The sequence below is a fragment of the Gavia stellata genome, chromosome 5, assembly GCF_030936135.1.
Source record: "Gavia stellata isolate bGavSte3 chromosome 5, bGavSte3.hap2, whole genome shotgun sequence".
NCBI classification, from domain to species: domain Eukaryota; kingdom Metazoa; phylum Chordata; class Aves; order Gaviiformes; family Gaviidae; genus Gavia; species Gavia stellata.
Window position 1 is genome coordinate 52,567,143 of NC_082598.1, and position 25,017 is coordinate 52,592,159.

General features: G+C 37.9%; 1 protein-coding gene across 2 annotated transcripts in view; it reads left to right on the plus strand.

Moving 5' to 3' along the window:
- GRID2 (glutamate ionotropic receptor delta type subunit 2) overlaps window positions 1–25,017 on the plus strand; it is a 734,268-nt gene that overhangs the window by 425,227 nt on the left and 284,024 nt on the right. The window contains exons 3-4 of one of the 2 annotated variants that reach the window (XM_059817838.1): window positions 1,145–1,429; window positions 17,215–17,420. In XM_059817838.1, coding sequence (XP_059673821.1) covers window positions 1,145–1,429; window positions 17,215–17,420 — 491 coding nt within the window. The remainder of the gene's footprint in view (window positions 1–1,144; window positions 1,430–17,214; window positions 17,421–25,017) is intronic. The other variant, XM_059817839.1, reaches the window with a different exon arrangement.

Below are 25,017 nucleotides of genomic sequence, written 5' to 3' on the forward strand. Positions count from 1 at the left end.
GTGTGCAGAATATTCCTGCAAAACAAGTAATTGCACACTTAAGTATTAGATATGCATATGTAAAAACATATTACTCTTTACCATCCCATTAGCTAATTTACATGTGTAAATGCAGGTTAACTGCACATGTAGCTTTGCCAGCAGCAAATTGAGTATTTCAAAATTTAGCCTTGGGTGTGCTCTGGGGAATTGTGCTACAAGCCCATGTTGTTTCTTCATTTAAGCTCTCAAGTCTGTTAGAAACCCAATATAAACTCTTGACTCTGCTTTATTTCAGTGTAATCCTTCAAAATTACAGACCTAATCATTATTTATTCTTCTGATATTTATTGATTGCATTAACATTAATCATGATAAACACCTTTGGTATTAATGTGGATGTCATTGGTGTTATACTTCAGGCTGTCTGCTCTAACTCAGCCCTCATTAACAGGACCATTAGTTACAAGGTGTTATTTTTTGCATATATAACTTCATGCTTTTCTTACAGAAGTGAGGAAAGTAAATGTATGTAAACTGTACACTGAATTTTGAAAACATTTTGCTATTTATAAGACTAGCTTTTTGGGGTTTGGGGGTTTTTTGTGGGTTGGTTTTTTTGTGGTGTTTTTTTAAAAAAGGAAAAAAGTTACATAAGATTACTGCATAAATCTTTTAACCCAAAAGCAACTCAGTTTTTGCTTGGAAAAGTTAATGTACATAATTATATTCCGTTGTCTTCAAAAGTTGACAGAAAGCCTTAGCTGTTATTTCTTCAAGTTTTCTCTATATAACGCAAAGATCGTATTCATGGAGCTGTTGTGCTGGGTTTGAGAGTGCTTGGGTGGTCATGTTAATTTGGTATCTGGAATCAGTTCTTACCGTCCTTCAGAAGGCCCAGGGTGGGTCTTGTTTTCAATGGGTAATTCATTTCTGGGCAAGGTAGATGGGGCAGTCTTCCAGCTTTCACCACAAGACAGTGAACAGAGAAGCCTCATGATTTTCATGAATTCTAGGTCTGAATTACTCAGTGTGCAAAATTTTATCCATATTTCACTTGACTGAACCTATTGTGTTCCAAGTCCCAGTGTCTGTGTTTCAACAGCAAAATAGGCCCTATGCACTTAACTGCTGTCATCTTGAATATCACTGTGTTTTCTTACAGCCTGTGACCTGATGAACCAAGGCATCCTGGCCCTTGTCAGCTCCATTGGCTGCACGTCAGCAGGATCCCTGCAGTCTCTGGCAGATGCCATGCACATCCCTCACCTCTTCATCCAGCGCTCAACAGCAGGAACACCAAGGAGTGGCTGCGGGCTCACCAGGAGCAACCGCAATGATGACTACACGCTCTCCGTCCGCCCCCCTGTCTACTTAAATGACGTCATCTTGAGGGTGGTCACAGAATATGCCTGGCAGAAATTCATTATTTTTTATGATAATGACTATGGTAAGTATTTCTTTAGTAGGGTGATTTTTGTCAAATCCATAATTCTGTTGAAAGCAGTCATATTACATCTTTATAGTCTTACAATAGATTATGTTTTGCTTGTGAACATTTATGGTTCTGTCAGCATTTCACAGCACCTCAGAGAAATCTATTTCTAAAATCCATCAATGTTTACAGGTTTATTTGATAATTTCTTTGTTAGCGTTAGCTGATAAACGGAGAACTTATCTGGCTTTCTATTCTGCCAGTGTTTATAAAGGATAAAAGCTTTTAGCAAGCCCTCTTGTTTTTTGGACTATAGAAATATAAGGTGACAATTCAAGAGGCAATGTGTAAGACTTTATATTCTGTAGAACTGTTTCTTATGTGGTGAATCTCTCCTGTTTGTTGGCATATATTTGATGGCCAGGAGCTGAAGCAGTGGTGAATGTAGCACAGAGACCTTGGCAAGAATGAGCTGCTATTCATAAGTATAGAACTTGTAGAGAGAACTTCTGTAGAGCAAAGAACATGAGGAGGAGGGCAATTGAGAAGACAATGTTCCTTCTTTTTTGAGTTCATTCAGTGTTCCTGAAAGGTGCTGAATTGATGGTTCTTGTGTGATAGGGTAAGTGTGACACAGACAGCTGCATCACAAGACTGCGCCATCCAGCTCAGTGACTCAGCCGAGTTCGGTACAGGTATTTTCTACAGCTGAGAGGAAAGCTGGACAGATTTCTGTAGTATAGGTGCATTATCTAACTAATTTTATGATCTTTTTTCTATGGAAAATTGCTTTGAAACCAGACCTGTTTTCTTCAGATGCATCCATTATTCATAAGTAATCATGACTGGTTTGGATGAACATTTTAAAACTTACTTTCAAAGTTAAATCTTCAAGTTACGGAAAGATGCTCACTTCAGCGATTTGCTGTGCATAATATCTGGTTCATTCAGGTCAGGTGTTATTGATTTTTGTTCCCTGGCTGCATAATAAATTCTTAAATTAGAAAGTTAGAAAATGATGAATAGGAGAGTTCCTATTTATAACAAAGCAGCACCTAAAAGCACCGGCCATAGGATAAGGAACACACACATAAAAACCCATCCAAAAAACTTGCAGCAAAGAGTATTTTTGTTCACATTTTATGAGTTTGTGCATTTAAGTACCAGTGTACCTATGAAGAAGACCATAATCTTGCCAGCTAAAAGATATCTTTTTGCATGTATTTTTGAGCTGAAAAACCTCAAACAAATTTTATAATTGATATTTTTGAACAATTATATTCTTAAATATTAATTTTGAATTATTCAAGTTTCATTATTTAATTTGAGAATGCAGTTCAGACACCATGATATATTGTCTTTGATTTCTGGGTAACAATCTCGTTATGGTGTGACTTATGTAACACAGATGCCTGCCTGCAAGGAATAAGTTTCAGACCAGTAGCTGATTCAGTGACAGATCATGCCCAGACGTGACATGTGGCAGATATAAAGTCTTTCCACCAGCCTCTATGGTGTTCTGACTTCAGTAGTCTACAAGTAATGCCATACTGGTCAAGACAGATTGGTAATCTGACTGATCAGTTATCACTATCACATATATCGGGAAAATGTGCAAAAAAAAAAAAAAATTCTTCATTTAGTATATACTGAGCAGTCTGTCCCCTTTCTAACTATTTGTGTGGTTTGGGTACTTTGGGTGGGTTTCTTGTGGGTTTTTTTGGGCTTTGTGTTGTCTTGTTGTTTGTGTGTGTGCGCGTAGTTTGGGACTAATACCATGAATAGAAAGATTTTAAATGCAACCTGAGTAAACCTGCAACTCTGAATAGGGCTCTTATCTGTGCAAAGGTATGTTTCTTTAAATTGTGCTAAATCCTTGATTTCAACAGCTGTCCTAGGGCAGCAAGCAGTTTCTATATTCTTTTTATGCTTTCTACAGTTTCTTTATAAAATTTTATATTGCTGATTTCATTGACTATCTCCTCCTCCACTTTTAATAAGGAACAAGAGAGCAGAAGTCTCGGATCACCATCTCTAACCCTGAGGCCTCTCTTGTTACTTCAATTACCATGAGGGTTGTTCTCTGTCTCTCTAATCCCTCCTCTTGCTCATACTGGAATGCCTCTCTAATTCCTCACTACCCTGTTTCAGGTGAAATCATTAGGCTTGACACAGTATTTTGCCTATTCTTAATTCTCTTAGCCAGTTTTTGATCTATGGCAGTAGTTTTCCTTGTACCTGTGATGACATTATTTTCTTAGCAGTCCCTAGAGAACAATCTTGCTGGGAGCTTATTATAAATCTTAAAAAATTATGTTGCTTTCTTCCCCTTTCCTGCTGTTTTGTTAATATACTCAAAGCATTTCCAGTATGTTAGCAGTGCACATTTTCTCTTCCCAGATTTTGTATTGACCAAGGAGGGGTGGAGAAAATCAGGGCATGAAAAGAGGAGCTGGAATCAGTTTTTAATGGATTATAGAGTGGAGAAGTCTGAATTCAGTATTCACCCTGCTTTTTCAGCAGGAGGTTGGACTATGTGACCTCCTGAAGTCCCATCTGACTCTAATTATTCTATGATTCTGTGAGGTTTGAGAAAGCCATTAATTTAGATGTGTCTATAGATGTGAAATACTTAAAAAAAAAAAAAAAAGTCCTAGTATCAGTTTGGGTTTTATAGAAGAGCGTTGGTGCAAGAACCCTAGAAGAGCTTGAGGAAGGGAACATTACTGTTAGCTTCTATGCCTGTTTTAGAAAGAAATCAAGACTGGGCATGCAGACATGGGGTTGGAGGTCCAGGGGTAAGCCATCCCATTGGGTCAAAGTGTCAGTGCAGCTAGGGGTGGTTGCAATTCCCTCTGGATGACCCCAGTCCCATTTCTCAGCTTGTCTGAGAGAATCTGCCACAGTATGAGATTTATTTCTTTTCTCAGCTCATACAGACCTAAAACCAAGTTCTGGTTGGAAGCTTTGCTCAGTTTAACTGCATACAGCAGTTAATATTAGATATTTTAATGTAACATTTAGCATTAAATATTAAAGTAGGTGGGAGATCAACACTTGCATTAGAATTAAATTCATATTAGGAAGAAATTATTGATATGTTCTGCACAGTTTTCTGCAGAACTGACACTTGTGCAAACGGAGCAATTTCTTGCTCTGGTGGGTTTTTTTGGTATGTGGTGATCTTTAGTTCTCAAGGTGTGTATCATAACATTGTGATGTCTCCATAGCGGTAAATGGCACTTGAGAAGTAATGGGAATATAGATTCTGATATGTGTTAAACCTTTATTTTTTTCCCATTATTGTCATCTTTTTGTAAGTTAGAAAACATGAAAATGCTGTTAGACTGACTGGTTCCAGCAACCAGCAGAATTCCAATACTTTCCTTTCTGAGAAATTATTTTGTGTAGTGATTTAATTTAATGATTTATAACAAAATACTTCAGTTATATTACTGAAATTATTTCCAGTAATAATTTTGCTCTGTGAAAGAAAATGTGCCTTTCATATTTAAAATAAATTTTCCTACAGTAAAATTTTGCTCATATCCAAAGTAAATATTGTGCTAAACCAGATCCCTTGCACCTTTAAAAGAGGCTGCAACCCTTTATGTGTCAGTTTATCAATATCATAGGTTTTTAGTAAGAGTTAATGAGTCAGTGGATAAGAAAAGAGAACATTTTAACTTGAGCAGACTTAGGTGGTGTTTGTATTTCGCTTACTACAGTTGTATCTTTACCTTTAGTGTATAATCTCAGATGAACTTGTGAAAATCGGAATGAGATGAGTTGTCTTTTCCCCCATCCTTGCTTTCTGCTGGGATGATCTAGATCAAACTCCAGCAAAAATAGTGCAGTCAGTCCTCTTATATTCAGTGTGGTTTGTTCCTTGAGGTAAAACAAGATAAAGGCCTGGCTGGAATGTGAACTCTGATTTTTGTTCAAGAAAATTTCATATGAGGATATTAAAAGTGTTCAAGGACAATTCTGCACTTCTTCAAATGCCATTAAAGATAGTCGTCTTGCACAGTTAACGAGTGGGCGGCATGAAATGCAGCAAAATTATGCAGTAGATTGATGCCTTTCTCAACCTGCTATTAAAATCACTATCCACACAGTATGTACAAGCTAAATTTACTTCATTTAAGCAGCCAAATTGGCTCCTATTCTTTTTGTTCTTGACTGCTTAATTCAAACTATAGGATCACTGTGCTGCAGGGTGTAGCTGTGCACCTCCTTGTTACATGCAGGTGTGGAGACTGGACAGTTCCTCCACTAAGTCTCTGAACTCTTCCTTAGGACCATCAGCACCCTTTTCAGTGAAGGCATTTTCACACTGGACACTATAAATGTATAACTTATACCTTTGGAAATTGCAAAGCTTAGATTTGTAAAAAGAGCCACTGACATCTGTAAACATTGAGCAAGCTTTACCAAGTTATTACATCTTTACTTTATGGTTTCAAGTTCAAAGTAAACGAAATGCAGTTTGAAACAGACTGGCATCTGACAATGGCCAGTCCCCAAATAGTAACATGAAAAAGATCCTTACACATTCAGTCACAGAGGAAAACCAATGAAATAGTCATTTGAGATCTGAATGTTTGAGGCCAGACTATATAAGCAGAGTAATTGACCTAGAATCCCAGCATACTTTTGCGTTTTATCTCTGTGGTTTATCAACAAGGGGCAAGCTTTTGGAATTTATATCTTACTCTTCGGGCAGTTTACAGTTCACTGTATTTTCCGGGAATACATAGATACTTTTCTGTAATAGTAAATTCTTTATGAAGAAATCAGTCAATCATGGCAAGAACATAATTGTGAATTTTGTGCAATTTACAGTGTAGGTATCGCTGCATTTCTAAGATGAAAGGGAGAAAGTCTAGCTGTTTGAAAACATTTATTTTTAATGTTTTGTTGGTGCCAAAGCAGATAGAAAGATTCTGCACTTTATGTAGAAAAGTTGGGGGAATAAGATTTTTTCTGGAGAATGAGTTTTGTCTTATTTCCTATTCTCTTTTGTAGTGGTGGCAGTAATATTTTAAAACCCTTCTGTATTTTATATTAAAAAAGTTAAGAAACCCCACTTCTCTGTCTAAATATCTGGGCTAACCTTGTGTTTTTCAACCCAGCATGCCTTTGATATGCAACCATCACTGTTGATTTATGCCATATTTAATGATTCTAGGACTAAGATATCTTTGCTTACAGTTTTTTTGACCTTCCTACTAATACCGCATATATTGGTAATGGATATTTGCCATTCCCTTAGGTGGTAATTTAATTTTAACTTTTGAAAAGAAAAGAAACAAAACAAGCATTAAGGCTATGAAGGGGATTTGCTCTGTGAGGCTAAAGGAGGCATTCCCATAGCAAACAAAGGTTGAAGAAGTAATTGAAGACTTTGCTGAAAGGGTAGGGAGGAGGTTAGCAGTAGGAAAGAATTTAGGACATCTGTCTTACAGAAAATTCCTCATGGATCTTCCCTCTTGCTCCTCAGCATACATCGGGGTTTCAGATTATTTGTGCAGCAGGAAAGGATGAAGGCAGTGTGGTGTGAGGTACCTGGTCACATCACTAAAAAGATGTCTCAAGCTCAATCTGAGGGAGGATTTCGGAGAAAGATAGTAAAATACAATCTTAAGGAGAAGAGCAGTGAGATGTGTATTACTAAGGATTCCAGCTGAAGTAAGGTCTGTGAAACCAGGAAGATAAAAAAGAGCATTCTCCCCATCCCTGCCCTAGGAAGGTGGTTGTTTTCAAATAAATTGAGTGTAATTCTATAGAATGGTAGTACTGTCTTTAAAAGATCTTGGAAAAGAAGGGGTTATACTTGGAACTCGACAGGCTGAGCTGTTTGTAGAGAGGCTGTGCTGTAAGAGGGGTGATATTCTGAGATGATGCCCATCTGTATGTCTGGGCCCTGGATTCCTTTAAAAACCAAATAAAGTAAGTAATTCTGTTGACACTTTCCTGCATGCACATTTTCCAGAAATAAAACATATGATGACCACTGACAAAGATGTGCTTGAAACCATAACATTTTCAAATCATTTGAAGTTCTAATGCAAGTTTAATAAAGATTCATAAAAGAATCATTTTTTAATTGATTGCAAATGCTTATAATTACCCTGAGGCTGTTTTCAGCTGCCTGATGACTATAATATTCTCAAGTCTGTCTCCAGACAGTCTTAAAACTGTTTATTGCTCATCTGGCTCTTTGCCAACTTCCCATACTCATTTATTTCACTGTGCCTCAATAAACATATAATTAATTCAAGCTTATTATTGAACCTTTTTTTCCATTAGTATTTATTATGACATCCAGATAAGGAAAGGAACTTGTATTTTTCATCTTTGTAACTTTAATGTGTCACTTAATTATATTGCAAGTTAGCAGCTGTTTGTGAGAACTTGTGTAACAACTTGCTTTTGCTGGTTGACATTACCACTAGAAATTTGAATATATATTTTGGTTGACCCTAAAATCATTCAACTTCTGAGATAACTGAACTATTCTATAAAATTTCTCTATTGAAACAATGGCCATACTTCTCTTTTTTAACCGTGTAATAGTTGGGGAAATGCATTCCAGGAGCTGTAAGTGAATATGTAGAAAGGTAAGACAGGGTTTATTACTCACTCATATTGCTGTCTTTAAGGATGGAATGGATAAAGTATTCGAACACTTGGCCTGACAGCCATCTGTGGTGTGTTAGTTAAGGAAGGAAAACCAAATTTTTTATTACAACTAGAATTTCAGTGCTGAGGTCAAAAATAAAACTGTAGGTGTTCTCCTAATATCTGTGTAATGGGTAATCACTGTAAATGAGGTGCTATCTCGAGCTTTTGCAGAGCTATGAGATTTCTTTCGTATATGCACAGTCTGCAAGCATCAGAAGAAAAGTGACTTATTTAAGAATATTTGAATACCTGAACCTTGCACTGATCTCTACTACTGTTTGCTAAGTATTTTTCAACTCTCAACACATTGTTTTAATATCTTCTCAAAAGTATTAAAATTGAGTTTGTAAACTGATATTTTGTCAGCTAAATAAATGAGCAGTTATCAAAGAGGAAGCTGTTGAATAAAGTACTTTGCATGTTGAATGGAAGAAATTATACCACCATTGGAAAAAAAGCATGAGTTAGGCATAATAACATTGTAAATGTCAGGTAGTATCATAAATTGAAAAGAAAACATCTCTGAGAGTTTTAACCAGTCAAGAAAAAGAGGAAGCAGAGAGACAAGAAAAAGCTAGAAAATATTTATTACAGTATTTCTAAATCTTAGTTTATCAGCATTGCTTTCGTAGCTTATGTTCTTCGCAGCACCAGTCCACTCATAAAATACTCCTGTTCCTATAGCATAAAATTTTAATCAACTGAAAAAATAGAGGAGCAGATTGATGTATAGTCAGACAACAATTTGTCTTAAGTAAGATTATAACACGCATAGTCACACTTGGTTTATTACCAAGAAGTCTGCAAGGACAGTCACTTCGCTGTTCCCCACCACCTCCTTGGAAAGGGATGTGTGGTTCCTCGTGGTTATAAAAACCAACAGGGAGCAGTAGGGACCTACAGGGAGAGTTGGTGTATCATACAGACAGAAGTATAGATTACTTGCTGTTAAATAAAGGCATATACCTAGGCAGAGGTATGGAGCTCTGTACAGTTGTATAGGATTTAAGTATAATTTTTAAAGTTTGGCACGAGTTTTAACAGAAGAGTAAATGCTGAAGATAAACAGTGCTAGGCTTTAAGCCCTTATCATCTTTGGAGGCACTAGGCAGGGAAAATTTATTTCTTTGCCAGAGGTTGTTTTACTCAAAGGCAACTCCTGGAAGACTTTTGGAAATCTCTAATGCAAACTGTGGTCAAAAAAGAAATTGAAAGAAGAGGTAGAAAGCAGGTTACACAGTCAAGAGTACATGATTATAGAATTTATTGGCTTGTCAGCCTCCATGAGTGAGGGGTGATCACAATCTGACTGCCTTTCTATTTTTGAGAAGCTAAGGTAGCAGTTGATACTCTTTAAGGATTAGTTCTAGCTTCAGTTTTATCTTTTTCATACTTTGCTTTTTTTTTCTTTCTTTCCAGTTAAACTGAGAAACTGAAAGGAAAAATCTTGTGTCAATCACCAGTAAGGTTGGAAACTTAAGTCTTGCAGGATTTGAAAACTGGAAAAGTTATTATCTCTCCCCTGACATTGATTCAGCTACTTGAGACTGTCTATATTGATTTTTCTTATTTAAAGGATAATCTTTAACTGATATATGGCATGAAACAAAAAGTAGCTAATGTAAATGACATTTGGACCATCCTTTAAAATAAGGATTACATAGACATTTCAGTAGTGCCACAATAGTTCATATGAAACACCAAAACTGAAGTTACTTGTTTTTATTACGGTTTGAAATGGAAGCATCTTCAAAAAAGAAAAAAAAATCTAAGTATATTTTTCTTCCTTTTTCTCAGCTGGCTGATATTAAGAAATTTGACAAAATTTGTTGTCTTTTTTTGCATGTGTGAAATTTCAGAAAATTGCAACCAAGGGAAGAAAAAACAATCATTCCTACCATTTACAAATTCTCAGTTTCCCCCATGAAATATCATCCGCAGTTGCTAGGTTCTAGAAATTTTGATAATATAAATGAGATTTCATATGTAATTAAACATTAGAGCTTTAAATTTACTTATGAGTTTGAACTACTGCTATGTTCGCTGAAGCTAGATCATCCAGCTGGAACAGTTCAGGTAACTTCTCCCTCTCAATTCCCAAATGCTAATATGAAAGAGCTATGTAGATTTTTTTTTTGTTTATTTTACTTTGGAGGTTCACTGAATTGCATATAAACTGACTGATGAGAGGGAATCCCACTGCTGTGAAAGTAGGATGAAGGACTGTTATTGAATCATCATGCTAAATTGTTGTTTTCCTCAGTCTAGATCTTAACCATGTTAATAAATACCAACACGTGCACAGGAATGCAAACACTTTGCTCAAGGCTTTAAGCAGAGCAGTGGCACCATCAGTGTCATATCTCCCTTGTGTGCAGTGCATTTCCATAATTAATAGTTGCTGTCATGTTAGCCATCATTGTGTAAGGAAGAATTACTGCACTAGACTTATAAAGCTTTCTTGATAAGAATTTGAACAGTGTCATTTGTTATACAATGGCTTTTCTCATCAACTGCACAAATAAAGTGCTCTTTTGTGTAAATCAGCCAGTGAATATTTATGACAGGTGCATTCACCTTTACTGCCACAGCTGAATCAGTTGGTATTTATCATCTGGATACTGTGAGGAAAATGTTCTCAGATCTGAAATGTTATCAGAGGGAGGATGAGCTAATGACTGTAAACCAAGTTTGAGATAACGGAAGTGCTGAGTAACAGTGAGCACCTTGTAATTTAAGTGGAACACAATGATAGAGGTGTATGGATTAATTTATTACCATTGGTGAATAATGCCCTCTTTTCCTTTTCCTTGTCATAGTGTGATCTGAAAATTTTTTAGAAACTTTGCATTTACTTTTAACTTGTAGATTTCTCGTTTTTAATAAGGGTATAAGAGGTATTTAGCATGTGAGTTGTTTATTTAATGTTTGCTCTTCATTTTGTATGGCTTATAAAATCTTCACTGCATATACATACTGGTTTTCCTATGTGAGATGCCTGAACACCAGCATATTTTGTTCTTGGATGTCCTGATCATTAGGCTTTCCGCAAGATGGATTAGGGGACTTGCTCCCTCTGAAATTATTCCTCTGCATAGAAACAGAGATGGCAAAGGGAAGTTACATAGGGACAGAGAGAACAAAGCAGTGAGAGGAACATCTGATCCAGTGACAAAAACCCTTGTGGAAGGACCACATTTTTTTTTTTACAGTAATATCAGATCATGGAAGTCAGCAATCTTCTTGTACAAGGTGTGTCATATACACAGCTTAGAGACCTCAATGAAAAGAGAGCAAAACCACAATTTCTCCTGTAATCTGCTGTGGAGGAAAGCTGCAGATTTTAAATCCTCCTGATCTCCTGACAATACTGGCTCCTTTTCCCTATCACCTAGCTGTGCATATTTTCCACCACGCAACTGCTGAGCTTTCCATTAAATGGTGCTATTGCTTGTGTTAGGTGAGGTCTGAGTGTTCCTGCCAGGTTGATCATTTAAGGCGATTTAGGTATTGGACCTGTAGTCTGTGAAGGATGCTTAGCTCTGCTCTGAGCATTCTCTGCAACAGCATTCAAGATACTTACCTGTTTCTTGTGGTTTCTCCAGTATTGAAAAGATTGTTCAATGAAAATATGGTGTGGGTATAGGGGCTTGCACTTGGTTTGACTTGCACTTCATTTCCCAAGTTCTTTCTTAGGTCAGGTCCACAATAACGGACACAGTAATGACAAGTCTGTGGTAAAGCTGGCATCTGAATTTCGATCTCTGCTTGGGTCGTGTCATGCTGAGTACCTGCATTTGAATATAACAGTCAGGTCTTCAGAGCTTAGGAGACCATGGGCCTTGCACTCACCCATGCAGGATGCTCTGCCCACGCACCTCAGCTGTGGCTGCAGCCAGTCTTGGTGTGTCCAGTGTTGGACCTCCTGTGCACCAGTGGTGCAGAGCATAAGACCTTCCTATAACCACGCCATCTCAAGGCAGAGGTCTATGTATGGGTAGTCAAGGAAGGTAATTTCCAAGAAAGTCCTTGATAAATTTTGCTTGCCTTGCTCTTTGTTTATTAGACTTTCCAAGCCAACTTCACAATCTCTTAAATCAGCCACAAGTTTGGTTAAAAAGAGAATGTTTGGTAATGTTTCATTTAAATTTCCAGCCTGGTTTAACCCTATAGCTGATGCTGAGTATCTGACTGCAGAATGGTACGATGTTCTTGTGCACGCATGTGTAGAGTGGAAGAGATGTCTGTACAGTGAAAAAAACAGAGAACATAATATTAACTAATAGTGACTGAGTTGGGAGAAGAGACAGCAACTTTGGCTCTAGCATTGGTCTGTCTCTATGTGGTAACTGGCTTTCATCAGTAAGGAGGATAATTAATGCTGGTGATAATGGGGGGCTCTTCTGCATTTCTGGAAATGACTATGACTCATCTGATTTAAATAGAAAACAGAAATGCGTCTTCTGGCTGGGCAACAGGTTGGCTAGCAAATTCAGGGCGAGAAACACCTGTGTTCCAGACATAAACCATCCTGTGTCTCTGCAGCGGAGCCATCTGTGCCACAGGTTGCATGCCAGATTTTTCTGCAGAAGGAGTTTATCTATTAGAAAGATAATTCCACAGTGCAGTGTGGGTATGTGCCACTTTCAGACAATCCACGCAGGAAAGATAATGCTGCCCATTCAGTGGCAGCATCTGTTCTCTGGCATACGCTTTGAATATGATCATTGCTAGTGACTTGCTGCTGAAATATTGGAGGCACCATCATGATTTAAATAGCATTTAAATAGCAGGGTGGTTTTATGTGCTGTTTGATGTTTCATAGCAGCAGGTGAGCATCACCAATATCTCCATTCTTCTACTGAGTAAGCTGAGATATAAGCAAAGTCTGTATTTATTTCTTGCCCACAGCTTTGTGTTGTATCAATGCCAAAGGCAGAAGTAGTAAAGAAGTTTATGAATCCTGGTTTGGTATCTTTTCCATTAGAATGGTGCTGTTTTCCTAAAAGCCTATCACACAGATACCACACTGTTGGCGTGGTCACCTAATAAATGTAGAACTGTAGAATAACACTGGACCTCTGTCCCTGTTGGCCCTTAATTCGGTGAAGATTCAATATAATTGTTTATATTTGCAGATATTTGTGGTGAACAAAGCCATTTGATCCCATAATCTGGCTTCTGGGACAACACAGATTATATAGAATATCGACCAGTAACTCCAGTGTGTTTACAAATTCAGGGCAAGTGAAATTACATTCTTGTTTTGAAAGGACAAATAAAATTTTGTTTGGTGATTCCTGCCTACCCTGTTTTGGTGTTGGAGAAGAATATATGGATTTGTGCTATAGAATTTAAGTTTTTTAAAATAGCTTTCATAGCCTAAGTAACTATTTCCCCTGATATTTTGATGGTGTATCTAGATCCCATCTACATGTGTTCCTTGTACTTCAATAATTTTGACTCCAACTGGTCAGTTTAATCCAGTTTTTAATCCATTTGTCTGCATCTTGAGTAACTCTGAGAGGGTGAGCCTCAGAAACTTTAGAATGAAGGGGTTAAAGTGGAAAGAAGTTATTTTGTTATTTGCATAAAACTAGGCATATTTGTAGCAATTCAAATAATCTTGTTGCTTCTTAAATTGGTATTTAAAGTGCCAAAAAAATTCTAACATCTCTGATTAGATTGAATTTAATTTTCCTGATTTAGATATTAAATAGAAGCTGTAATTAGTATCTGATTCTCTCATGGAACTTTATTTTTAGGGTAAGGCTGTCTTTTATTCGTGTTTAAACTATTCAAGTGTTTAGTAATACTGGTATTTCGGCAGTGTCTGAAGAACGGGGTTGCAGTGCTGAATGCCTAAGAAAGCTTAAACACCTAAAATACCATTTCTTCCAAGTTCGTGGTATTTTCAAGTTCTAGACAAGAGATCCAACTTGCTGATTGTGACAGTCCACATTCCAAGACTAACCCTGTTGAGTTATTTTTGTGGACTGTTTGATTATAAGCTATTACATGGCTATTTCTTTATAATTTGAAGTATCTCGGTAAGCTGGTGCCGGAGGAGGATGGCTATCTTTAATTCTCGCTAGTTAGTACTTTGCTGGGGAGCCAGGCAGAGCATTTTCTCTATTGTGGAGACTGAACTTTGTTTTCCTTATGCTACTGTTTGTGGCCAAAAATAAGCAGACCAAGGTGTGAATGTTTAAGCTTCAGATTTTCTTGACACGGCTGCTGGACTTCTGTGAAACCCAGAACTTATCAGATAATTTATTTTACCATGACCTGAAGTCAGATGTCAAAATCACCTGTGTTTGTCAGAACCTTTAAGCTTCAAAGTATATTGGGCACCCCCAAATCCTCAAATGTAGAACTCAGCAAAAAGAGTATTCACTAAGCTTGGAAAAGAAGAAAGCTTGAATTTAGTTTTGGTACAGTTTTTCTGGCAAAGTCAGCATAAAGATTTCTAGCTCAGGTATTTCCAGCTTTTCCCTGAAGGCCCATCAGGTCTGGACTCTGGAGTATTCCTGCTAGGCTCTCTTTGGGCCAATTAACATTCATCTGCTGTGGTTACTAGCCAGACCTTAGTTGCATTGATCTTACACTTTAACCGTCACAGTTTCCATGTTACATCCACATGTGACTTCTCCATAATCTTCTCAAGGGTGTATCACACAGGTTTCTTTGTCACGTTGCTGGTGCTTTGCTGGGGGTGGGGAGTCACATAATTCTCCCCCTACAGCCCGGACCTCCGCCCATGCTTGCCTCATGTTTGCAGGACTGACCACATCTGAGTGCTGGTAGTACTGCTCTCTCAATGGCTAGTGGAGGGTGCCGGGGTCTAGGCAGTTTGGGGGGAAAATTTTAGAAGATTTCCTAACAATATTTTCCTCAAAAGAAATGATTTTCATTATTTCCTCTGGTCTTAAAAAGAACTTAAGTTGCTCTAAAAGCTGTCACCTGTCAGCATACCCCTATGAGAATGTAGCTACTGCAATCCTGATAAAGTAAAACAACAGCTACATGCTCCATTATTCTCTGTGGTTTATGTTGGGGTTACCCAGAGCTGTTATCACAATGTGCCAGCATGGTGTCACTTGTATCGCCTGCAAAATAGACCACCGTAAGGGCCAGCCAAGAGCCCTTTCCTAGTAGAGTTTATGGCTGTTCATGTAACATCTCTTCTAGGGCTTAGTCTGTTGTGCTCAGGCCCAGTCTGCTTTCAGTCTGATATTCCAGCCTTTTGCTGTCCTCTCGCATCAGATGTGAACTGCAACTAAGGTGCTTCAAGTAGTATGAACACACTTGAGATTCTCCATCCCATATTTACTCATCCCATGTTAGGATTAAATAGAGCCTTCTACCCTCTCTCACCCTGGTATAAGAAGGGCTGGGAGTAGAAGATGATAGGTGAGGATGAAAGATCTCAGAGTAGCCAAGCAGTTGTTAAAATCTAATTGGAAGCTTTCTCAAATATAAGATGTTTTGTGAAGACAGATGCATGATCAGTCTGTGGCCTCAGGTTTGACCATTCCCCTGGAAAACAGGCAATCAAGACAAGGAACTGATAGAGCACCAGGAATGTAGGAGGAAAGCAGAGCAGGAACTGCAATCCAACAGGCATGGGATTGAACACCACACCCCTAGGAGAGAACAGATTTGGTATTCTAATAGGAGAAATATTTTTTTGTGGGAGCCCTCGTAAATGTGAGGAACCTTTTATTTTCAAAGTAATGTTTCTTCAGAAATTCCTTTTTATGTTGGGTTTACTGGCTTCCTTTTTTTTTTTTTTATAACTAATACCTGTGTCAGTTTTGCTGGCTCTAAGGTTGAGTCTTGTTCCTCTATATGAGATCAGATGAGTGTGTGGGAGGCTGGTATGCCAGCAGGGAAGGAAGGTTGTCCTGCTGAATGTCCTCTGGGAGAGCAGGTCTGAGCAACTGCTGAGGAAAAGAATCACATCATGGAGCTGGTGATGTAGCTCCAGAAAAAAGATCGAGAAGCTGCAGTGGTGAGTAGGGGTCAGACAGTGAGGAAGGACTCAGTGAGGCTGGAGGGATTTTCCTGTGGTGTAGAAGACCCTGCTTTGAATTGTGAAGTCATTGAATGATTCTAAATTTTAAGCTCAAAGTTTGTTTTTTTAGATAAAGCCATTCAAAAGAGTAGAAAAAACAACAAAAAAACAACAAAAAAACCCCAAGCCTAAGCTTTTTGCTCATTCTTGTGCAGTTCACTACTGGAAAAGGCTTTTCAAAGGCTTGGACCAGCTTGAGGTGACATCACAATATGAGAGTACCCAGCCATTCTGGTTTGGGAGAGACATTAAAGATATTAAAACCTAGATGGTGAACACAGTTAGCACTTTGCTGATCAAGTCTTCCTTTCCAAGTCATTTTTAAAGAAGGATTTACTCAGAGTCAAGCAGAAAGCTCTGCTAGAGCAGTTTACTATGGAAGAACTTGTTAAATTCAGCCAGCAGTGGCAGTATCAGACAGGAGCAGGCAGTACTGTTGCAACTATATGTCTGGCTTTTGTTTTGTTTTTGAAGGAAATAAACAGCTGTGCAATTTAGAACAACATTAAGACCTTTTGATAAATAAACAGTCCAAGCTTCACTTAGATACATTAAGCTACATAGCATTGCAGTGGATAACATAATTGAGTCCCACAAAAGAAAACAATCTGCTTTCTACCTTCTTCATCCTCGATTGCCCTCTGACAGCCCTCACTCAAAGGGAGCATTGTGTGTTACAGTCATCATAGCTTCACTGCTCTTTATGGATTTTAGCGTGACAGTCCTTTGAGAAAAATAAGGAACAAGTGTGATGATTGAATGACGAAATTAGGAAAGTTGCTAGCAATATTTGTAGGTTTGTTTTCTAGTGGTTCTTTTTGACAGTAGTTTATGTGTGGCCATTCTTTCTCTTCTCTTTGTACTTTAAGAAATGCCATGAGCATAGCTCAGGAAGAGCTCCAATGAATATTAAGTGAAAGCCCGCAGGGGTCTACCTGACACTGAACAAAACGCTTCTGTGAGATGAATTGAGCAGTTATTTGTGCCTTTTTTCCAATTACCAATTAACATCTTGTTTGGCTTTTGATTTTCCTAGATATCCGTGGAATACAAGAGTTTTTGGACAAAGTATCTCAACAGGGAATGGATGTAGCATTGCAGAAAGTAGAAAACAACATCAATAAAATGATCACAGGGCTCTTTGCCACTATGCGAATAGAAGAACTGAACCGCTACCGGGACACTCTGAGACGGGCTATTCTTGTAATGAACCCCTCAACAGCCAAATCATTCATAACAGAGGTATGTGTTTATCACTGGTAACTTCTTGTTTTGTTGACCAAGACTGCAGCTATTTGTCAAAAGATTCAGTTTATTTGATTTCATAAAAGCAATCAAGCAAAAAAGCCTCACCCCAAAACCCCAACTAAAAATTCAAATATTTTCTCTTCAAAGATCATCACGCAATGATGTTTTTTCATGCTTATAAATGTGCATATGAAACAGTATAACTAAATTCTGTATGAGCAAAAGCATTTAGGAAATATACAGAAGAATTGGTCCTCAAACTTTTGTTTGAAGATCGTGGATATTGTATTGCTATTTCCTTACTCATTGTGTCCCTCACTCAAAAAATCTTTACAACTGACAATAATTTTATTATTATTTAGATATATATAAAATATGTATTTGTTGACAAAATGTGTTTACCAGATTGGCATTTCATTTTTTTATACAAAATAATGTTCAACAACGATCTGTTGTGTCACACTGAGTAGCAGTAATGTAATGAAATTTACAAAGGATTGGATCTGAATGAAGAATCTAGACGATAGGCTAAAGTTATGCTTATGTATTTAAACAAAAGCTGCAAGCAATATGGACAGAATTTTCAAAAAGCTTTTCAGGATTTAGAGACAGAGGACTTGCATATCGCATTCTACTATGACTGGTGTTATTTTTTTTAAATAAATGGCATGTTTCTTTTTACACAGCTCTGTGCTGTGTCAAATGTCTTTTTTTACATGCGTGTATACTCTTCATCATCAACCAATGGTTAAAAATATATTTGTTTTCTGTTCCCTAGAAATACACTTTCTCTCTGCAATAATTTCTCTTTGGATCTATTTGTAACTTGCATTACTTTTCTTTTATACTTTCCTATTGCCTAGGTCTTCAGAAATTGAGTCTTAAAAACTAAATTTGCATATGCAGTCTCAAGTGAATGACTTCTAGGAACATTAGTTGTAAGAAGGCTTTTTTGGTTTAATTTTTTTGCTTTTTTTTTGGCTAGACGTTCTGCTGTCCTCATTACACACTGAAGCTTGCTAATTCTGAGTAATGAAGGTTTGCTGCTCTATTCAAATGTCTGCAGTGCCTTATAAGATGCAAACAATTTGTGGGCATATTTTAGATTGTTCTGCACTGTTTTCATCACCCGAGTCACAAATGTTTTATTTTTCAGTAAGTTGCATTGTAAGATATTTCACATTTCAACCTGAAAGCAGCATGGTTCAGGGCTCTAACTACAATAACTCAGCGAGACAAAAACTCCTGTATTGTTCCTAGATAGAAACACTCTTTTTAAAAACATACTTTCTTTATCGTTTATTTTTACACACTCAGAGTAACAAAGACATTGTCATCTTTTGAGGTTGCCATGTATGTGTTGTCAAGAAAGTACACAGTTTATTTTAGAGTTTTTACTTTGGCAATGGCCACTCAAAAGTGCAAAAAAAACGTCTAAACCAAATCCACACTCCCCCTCCCCCCCAAAAAACCCCAAAACCAAACTCAAAAAAACCTCCCCAACAACAACAAACTCCCAATGTTTGTCCTTTCTTGGAGACTGTAAGATTACCAGGAAAGGTCATTATATTCTTTTGTGAGTGGGTCTTAAGAGAGTCTCACATCAGGCGCTACGTTACAGGTTTTACAGCATTTACTTGGGGTATGATGTGTGATTGGTAAAACTGACAGCAAGAGCCTCTCAATAGGAAGAGTTACTCAAATAGAAGTATGATTACTGCTGTACTTTATTTCTGTTGGTGAGGGGAAATGAAGCACACAACTGTACTCCAACACTCAAGTGTCTGTGCAAGGAGGAGTTTGCTGGGATAGCTTTGCCAATGGATATTAAAAGCTGTTATTTTGCAGTTGAACCAGCAGCTGTACTGTATGGGCAAACAAGTTACAAAGCCTATGGACTGCCAATGGGTTAAGATATTCCTAAACAATTCCAGTGTGGACATGGTTATTCTGAAGGCTGTGCTTTGTGCATGATCAGTTTAACTTGGAAATTCAGTTTAACCTAGTGGATTTAGCATGTAAACCTTATGAAGTTAATAAGAAACAACTGCATACACAGACAACCCTTTAGGGGGTTTTATGGCTTTTCTGCTCAGGAGATGCTTTTGGCTGCCTAGTTGGATTCAGCTGTCAGGCTCTCTCCCTGGGTCTCAAATAGTCACTGCTGCTTGGTCCCTTCTCAGACTACTGATTTGGCTGAATGCCCCCATTGTTTAGCTGAGAAGAGGGTTCATTCACTCTGCAACAGCTGTAGTAAGTGTGGGCTTGATTACTATGCAAGTAACAACTTTTCCAGGGTAAATAGTCAGACACTGGCTTGTGTAAATAGGCAGTCTGTAAATTGGAGATTCCTTGTGGTAGAATTTATCTTTGTTCTGACTCTTTGAAATTCTTATTATTAAGAACAAACATTCTGGGTTTGAATTTTTTTTAAAGCAACACTGCTTTTTTATGTTAAATGCCTTCTTTCTTTCTAGCTTTTGTATCTCTAGAGCTTGCAGAGATGAGATCTGTACTTATATACTCAAGACAGCAGAGATTTAGATAAAAACCCACCTTGTCTTTAACCATTATGTATTAATTTGCCCTCTGTAAAGGCATGGAAAGGCAGGAAGACTTAGGAGCAGGTATCACAGCATCTCTCCTTACTGGCTAAAGGATTAATGTAAAGTGAGAAGGAGGGGCCAGCCAAATTCTCTAATGTCCTTCATTGCTTTGAGCTGGGAACAGAGGGGCAGAAGGGAAAAAATTCTGCTGAAATAGTGATGCTCAGCAGGGTGCTAAGGAGTGCAGAGGTATGGAGCTAGTGGAGATTGAGACCTCTCCCCAGATCTGTTTGTGGCAGCACCTGGGAAAGTCCTTTGCCAGGGATATACTGGTGGTTTTTTAATTTTTTTCAGTAAGGTGAAGTCTTTCTGTATCCTCAAATAATCACCAAGGTCCCACATGTGAAGCAAAATATTCCCACTGAAATTTTTGTGATTACTGAAAAGCACCTCAGAACCAACCATCTTGCACAAAAGCTGCTATGCTGACAGCACTGGTGACTGATGTGAACTCAGTGCCACTTGTTTGCTTTTTATTTTGGGGTGGGGTTTTTTGCGTGCGTTCTTCTGATCTGTGATGAACTTGCAGGATGTGAAAAGCCATATGGGGAAAGGGAATAGGATGTCCTTGCCAGCTCAGCATGACAGCAAAAAGCCAGGGTCAAGTGGCAGAAAACAAAAATAGAAAAAAGAGCAAAAATCACCTGGTGCTGTAGCAAAAAAGCAGGGACTCTTTGGGCCAAGAAAGTCTCTATCACCATGTCAGCCTTGGCAGGAAGGCATCTCAAAACAACAGTAGGAAAGGTTTAGGAAAGGTAAGAGAAACCACCTGTGTGTTGAACCTGCCTTGCAAAGCGAGGACTTCTACAGCCAGGTGTGAGAAGGCTGGGTAGGAGGAGGAACAGGCCAGGAAACTCAGGTTGCAATGGAGGTTCTGGGGATAACAAAGCAACTTTGGGAAGTAAGACTTTAGGAAGCAAACCAGGTGTCCTCAATGGGGCCTACATGGTGTCAGCATATCCCTGCTTACAACTTTATTTCTGGTTAGATAAGGAAATTACCTTATCAACTGTGTGCAGAAATATGAATGTGTTCGTCTGTGCAAAGACTCCAGGGGTTGATAACAAGACTACAAGGGAGGGATGATGCAGCTGATTTGGTTTTTTTAGCTATAGAGGAAAATCATGTTGACTAGCAGAAGACTTGACACATTGAACACCCAGTAAGCCATGGGTGAAAGAGCCCTAGCATCAACCAGGGGTTTTGCTGGAGTTATGACAGGCAAGCTCGGGAGGGCCTTGCTCTAGGAGCTGAAGATGCTGCCACCTCCAGCTATCAGTTCTTCCCCTTAATGGAGGGATTACCACCCCAGCAGCAAACTCTGCAGATGTGACTGTATACCTTGCTGCCCCTTGCTAGGTCCCTTCTCTTGGTTCTGTTGCAGGGATAGTGACTTCTTACAGAAAGAGGTGAGAACACTTTTTAACTGCAGCAGCAAGATTCAGCAGTAAATCTAACAAAAATTTCAGAGCATTGGCAACACGTACCAGCCAACAAAGCTGTTGTGAGGGCTTGACAATTTCAAGCCATAAATGCAGTAAGCAATGTCAGTTCCCAGACTGGAGAGAGTACTGCTCTTCAGCTCACTGTACATTATATGTTTTGTGTAATTAAAAATATTAACTTTTCATTATTCCAAAGGCTCCATTCTGCAATAAACTTGAAGCTACTGACCCCCATGTCATCAGGACTTCAAACATGCAAGTGATTATGCTAGAGATATTGGAAATGTTTACTGTTAAACATCTATTTAAACTTGCATGCATCACAGAACTGAGTTATAATTATTTAAAATGTATGTTCAACAAAACTAGCAGCTGCCAAATCTGAGATTTGCAGCAAAAAGTCCTGTATGTTGACCTGTGTATACGCAGACATGCTTGCTGTACCAACCTCTACAGGTGCCATTTTATTTGTCTATATTAATTTTCAAAGAAAATTAAAATTATGTAGTTTTTAGGCATTAGTACTATCTGCTACACATGTGTTTTTCAAATTAAAATGTTTTTTTTCTACACCAGGCTGATGTAGGACAGTGCTAAAATAAGGTTACCTTGGACGAAGAGAAGCTACACTACTACTTTCATAAATAGAAGTCGTCTTTATAAATGAAATGTTAAAATAGACAGCAAAAATAGAACAAAGCATATAAACGAAGTACTGAAGAGTTCTTGCCATGTACTGGGCAAGAGAAAAAGAAAGTGAATGGTTAAGGAGCAAATGTAGCTTAAAAATGCCTCATGTTATTGAACCTTTATCATGTTTTTTCTAATGGTTACTGTGAATAGAATGAGAAGTAACATTTATTCTGTGAAATGAGATTATTCCTGGTGGCAAGTGTCCTGGTTTTTATTATATTTGATTATTATTCTTCTGTTGAAAATAATAGTCATCTTAAACTTAAGTATTTGAAAAAACCCAATTTTTTCATATAGCGACATCATCATTGTTTTACCAGTTTTCAGTTTTAGATCTGCTCATGCAGCAAATCACAGATCCTTTAGATCTAAAGACAGGGATTTGCTTTAGTGTTACATAGCACTGTAAACAGGCTTATTTCTTTAAACAGCTTATTTGCTGTAAATTAGGAAAGTCTATTCAATTTCTTCTCCATAAGGTTTATTCAGCTTTTGTGTGTTCGAAGTTTATGGAAGCTCAGTCTTTTTTTTTTTTTAAACTTACTGTGTGATGCTGTGCTTATTGGGTTTTACATGGAATTTACAAGGAATGTTATGACTACATTTGGCTGTTTGGCTCTTCTCTTTCTTTGTATTAATAAAGAAAATTATCTTGTTTGTAGTCAAAAGCATGATATACAGACATGACTTGAAGTGAATGCAGCTGAAAATAGAAGTTAAGAATCTGATGCACCTGGATGCTGCTTCCACTGAAACCTGTGGTAAAAATTTTATAGTTTCCAGTGGGAGCAGATGGCAATGGTTTTTGTTCAGGTGTGGACAGACAACATACATAGCAGGGAGAGGTGGAAGACTCCAGATAGATATCAAGTCCACATAATTAGCTCTGGAGAAGACATTATCATCTAATGCATCCCTTAACTGCGTGTGCTAAGTGGTACTTTGCCTCTATTTGTGGCACAGCTGAATTTGTATCTCAGCTATTAGCTACTGTTTGCAACGGATGCCTCTTTAAAATCTGGTAAATCTGAGCTTTTGGTCTTCTGCCATTTAAGATCTGCTAGTTTGCCTTTTCCATATGTGCCATAGGATCAGTCCCAGGTACGTTCAGGAACAAGCATCAAATTGGGATTTAGGAAAGCTGGATTCTCTTCTCCTGCCATGCACATGCTATGTGACTTTTGAACATGTTACTGAATCACACTTCATTAGTTCTTCCTTGGATAAAAAGTAAGGGTGATGTTGGCATACCTGTGTACAGTGCATAAGAGCTAAATAGTAACATAATTTTGTGTACATCCATATGTTTTATGCAAAGGTAAAAGCATATTCATCTACCATCTAAAGTCCATGCTGGGTTTTATGTTTTTAAATGAATTCTACGGCCTGAAGAGTTTCACCTTGTCAAGGCAACACAGAGATTGGACGAGAAAGGATTTGTCAGTTGAATTCAGCAGTGATGAACTGATCCAGTGATGGACTGGAAAAGCACCCACAGGTCTCATGGGAAGCCTGTTGGATTTGCTATTAGGCTGAGGGGTGCCTTGATGGTTTATCACATTTCTATGTACATCATAATTTTCTGGGCACTGCTGAATATAGTAGTAGCTGGTAGCTAGTTCACGCTAATAATGAAAAAGGTAATTTTTCTGTCATGCAGATATGAAGGATCATTTCCTTCAGAGATTTTCAATGTTTTCTTTGTGAAAGTTTATTTGTGATCTCTGGGAATTTTTAAACAATTGTATTTGCATAAAATACGAGTCTGAAGTCTCTAAAGGCAACAGTTGTTCAAGCAGTTCTTTTTTAGGTGGCGGTGGTGAACGATCAGCAGCAGCCATATGAACTTGTCTACTGCTATTTTTTATCTCCTTTTCCTATCATTTTGTTGTATGTGTATATGTTGATTATGGAGAGTTATACTAGAATTTATCTAGAAAAGATGGTCTTCAGAGGCTAAAATCAGATCTTGCACTGTCATTGACTCTGCTCCTCTGGATTATAAGTAAGCTGAATGCTCTAATCTTTAAGGTCATTTTTCTCACCAATTTTTTTTAAGAGTGTTTGAGTTTTTTAGACCTGCACCCTCCTGTACAGCATGCTTGCCTTTTTTGAGTCCATTCTCTACGTCATAGCTTGTGGTGGAATAAATCCCATTCAGCATGCTCCACTGTAGTTTGTTGTTGTTAATGACAATGTAATGAAAATATATCTTCTTTTTTTTGTCTTTCTCCAGAGTTAAACACAGAATTTATAACTGCAAACTGAGGTAGATACTTAAAGATACTTTCTACTTCATAGGATCTTCCAAATCTCTAGTAAAGGGATGTTCAGAAAACATATTCAGAATGCTGAACAAGTTGAAACTTCCATCCCTTAAATGTAGCAGAAGAGTATCTTTGCTGACTTCTTTTAACCTGCAAGAAGTGAAGCAGGGGTCTTGGAGGATTCTAGATTTTACCTTTCAGTAAAAATCTGAGAAAGTTCTTGGATTTACCATTTAGTCCAGTTCCTTGACTTTCTATGCTCTTCAAGCCTTGAGTATAGGCCATCCAGCTGGTGGCTGAATGATTGGATGTGAAAATTCCTGTTATTTTCCTATGCTTGATGAACAGAGTGATGTTGGTATAGATTTTATATGTGCTTGCATACTATAGCATACAGTTTCAAAGATAAACCAATTTAGTTACAGAAACATGAAAGAGGAAAGTTAGTCTCAGTGGTGAAATAAGTTGGCTTCAGGGGCATTTGTATCATATGCATTGTTACCATGACTGTAACCTAAACCAAATTTTCTATTTCTGTATTTTCAGGGAAGTATCAGGAGGAGAGTGAAATTCAGGTTTG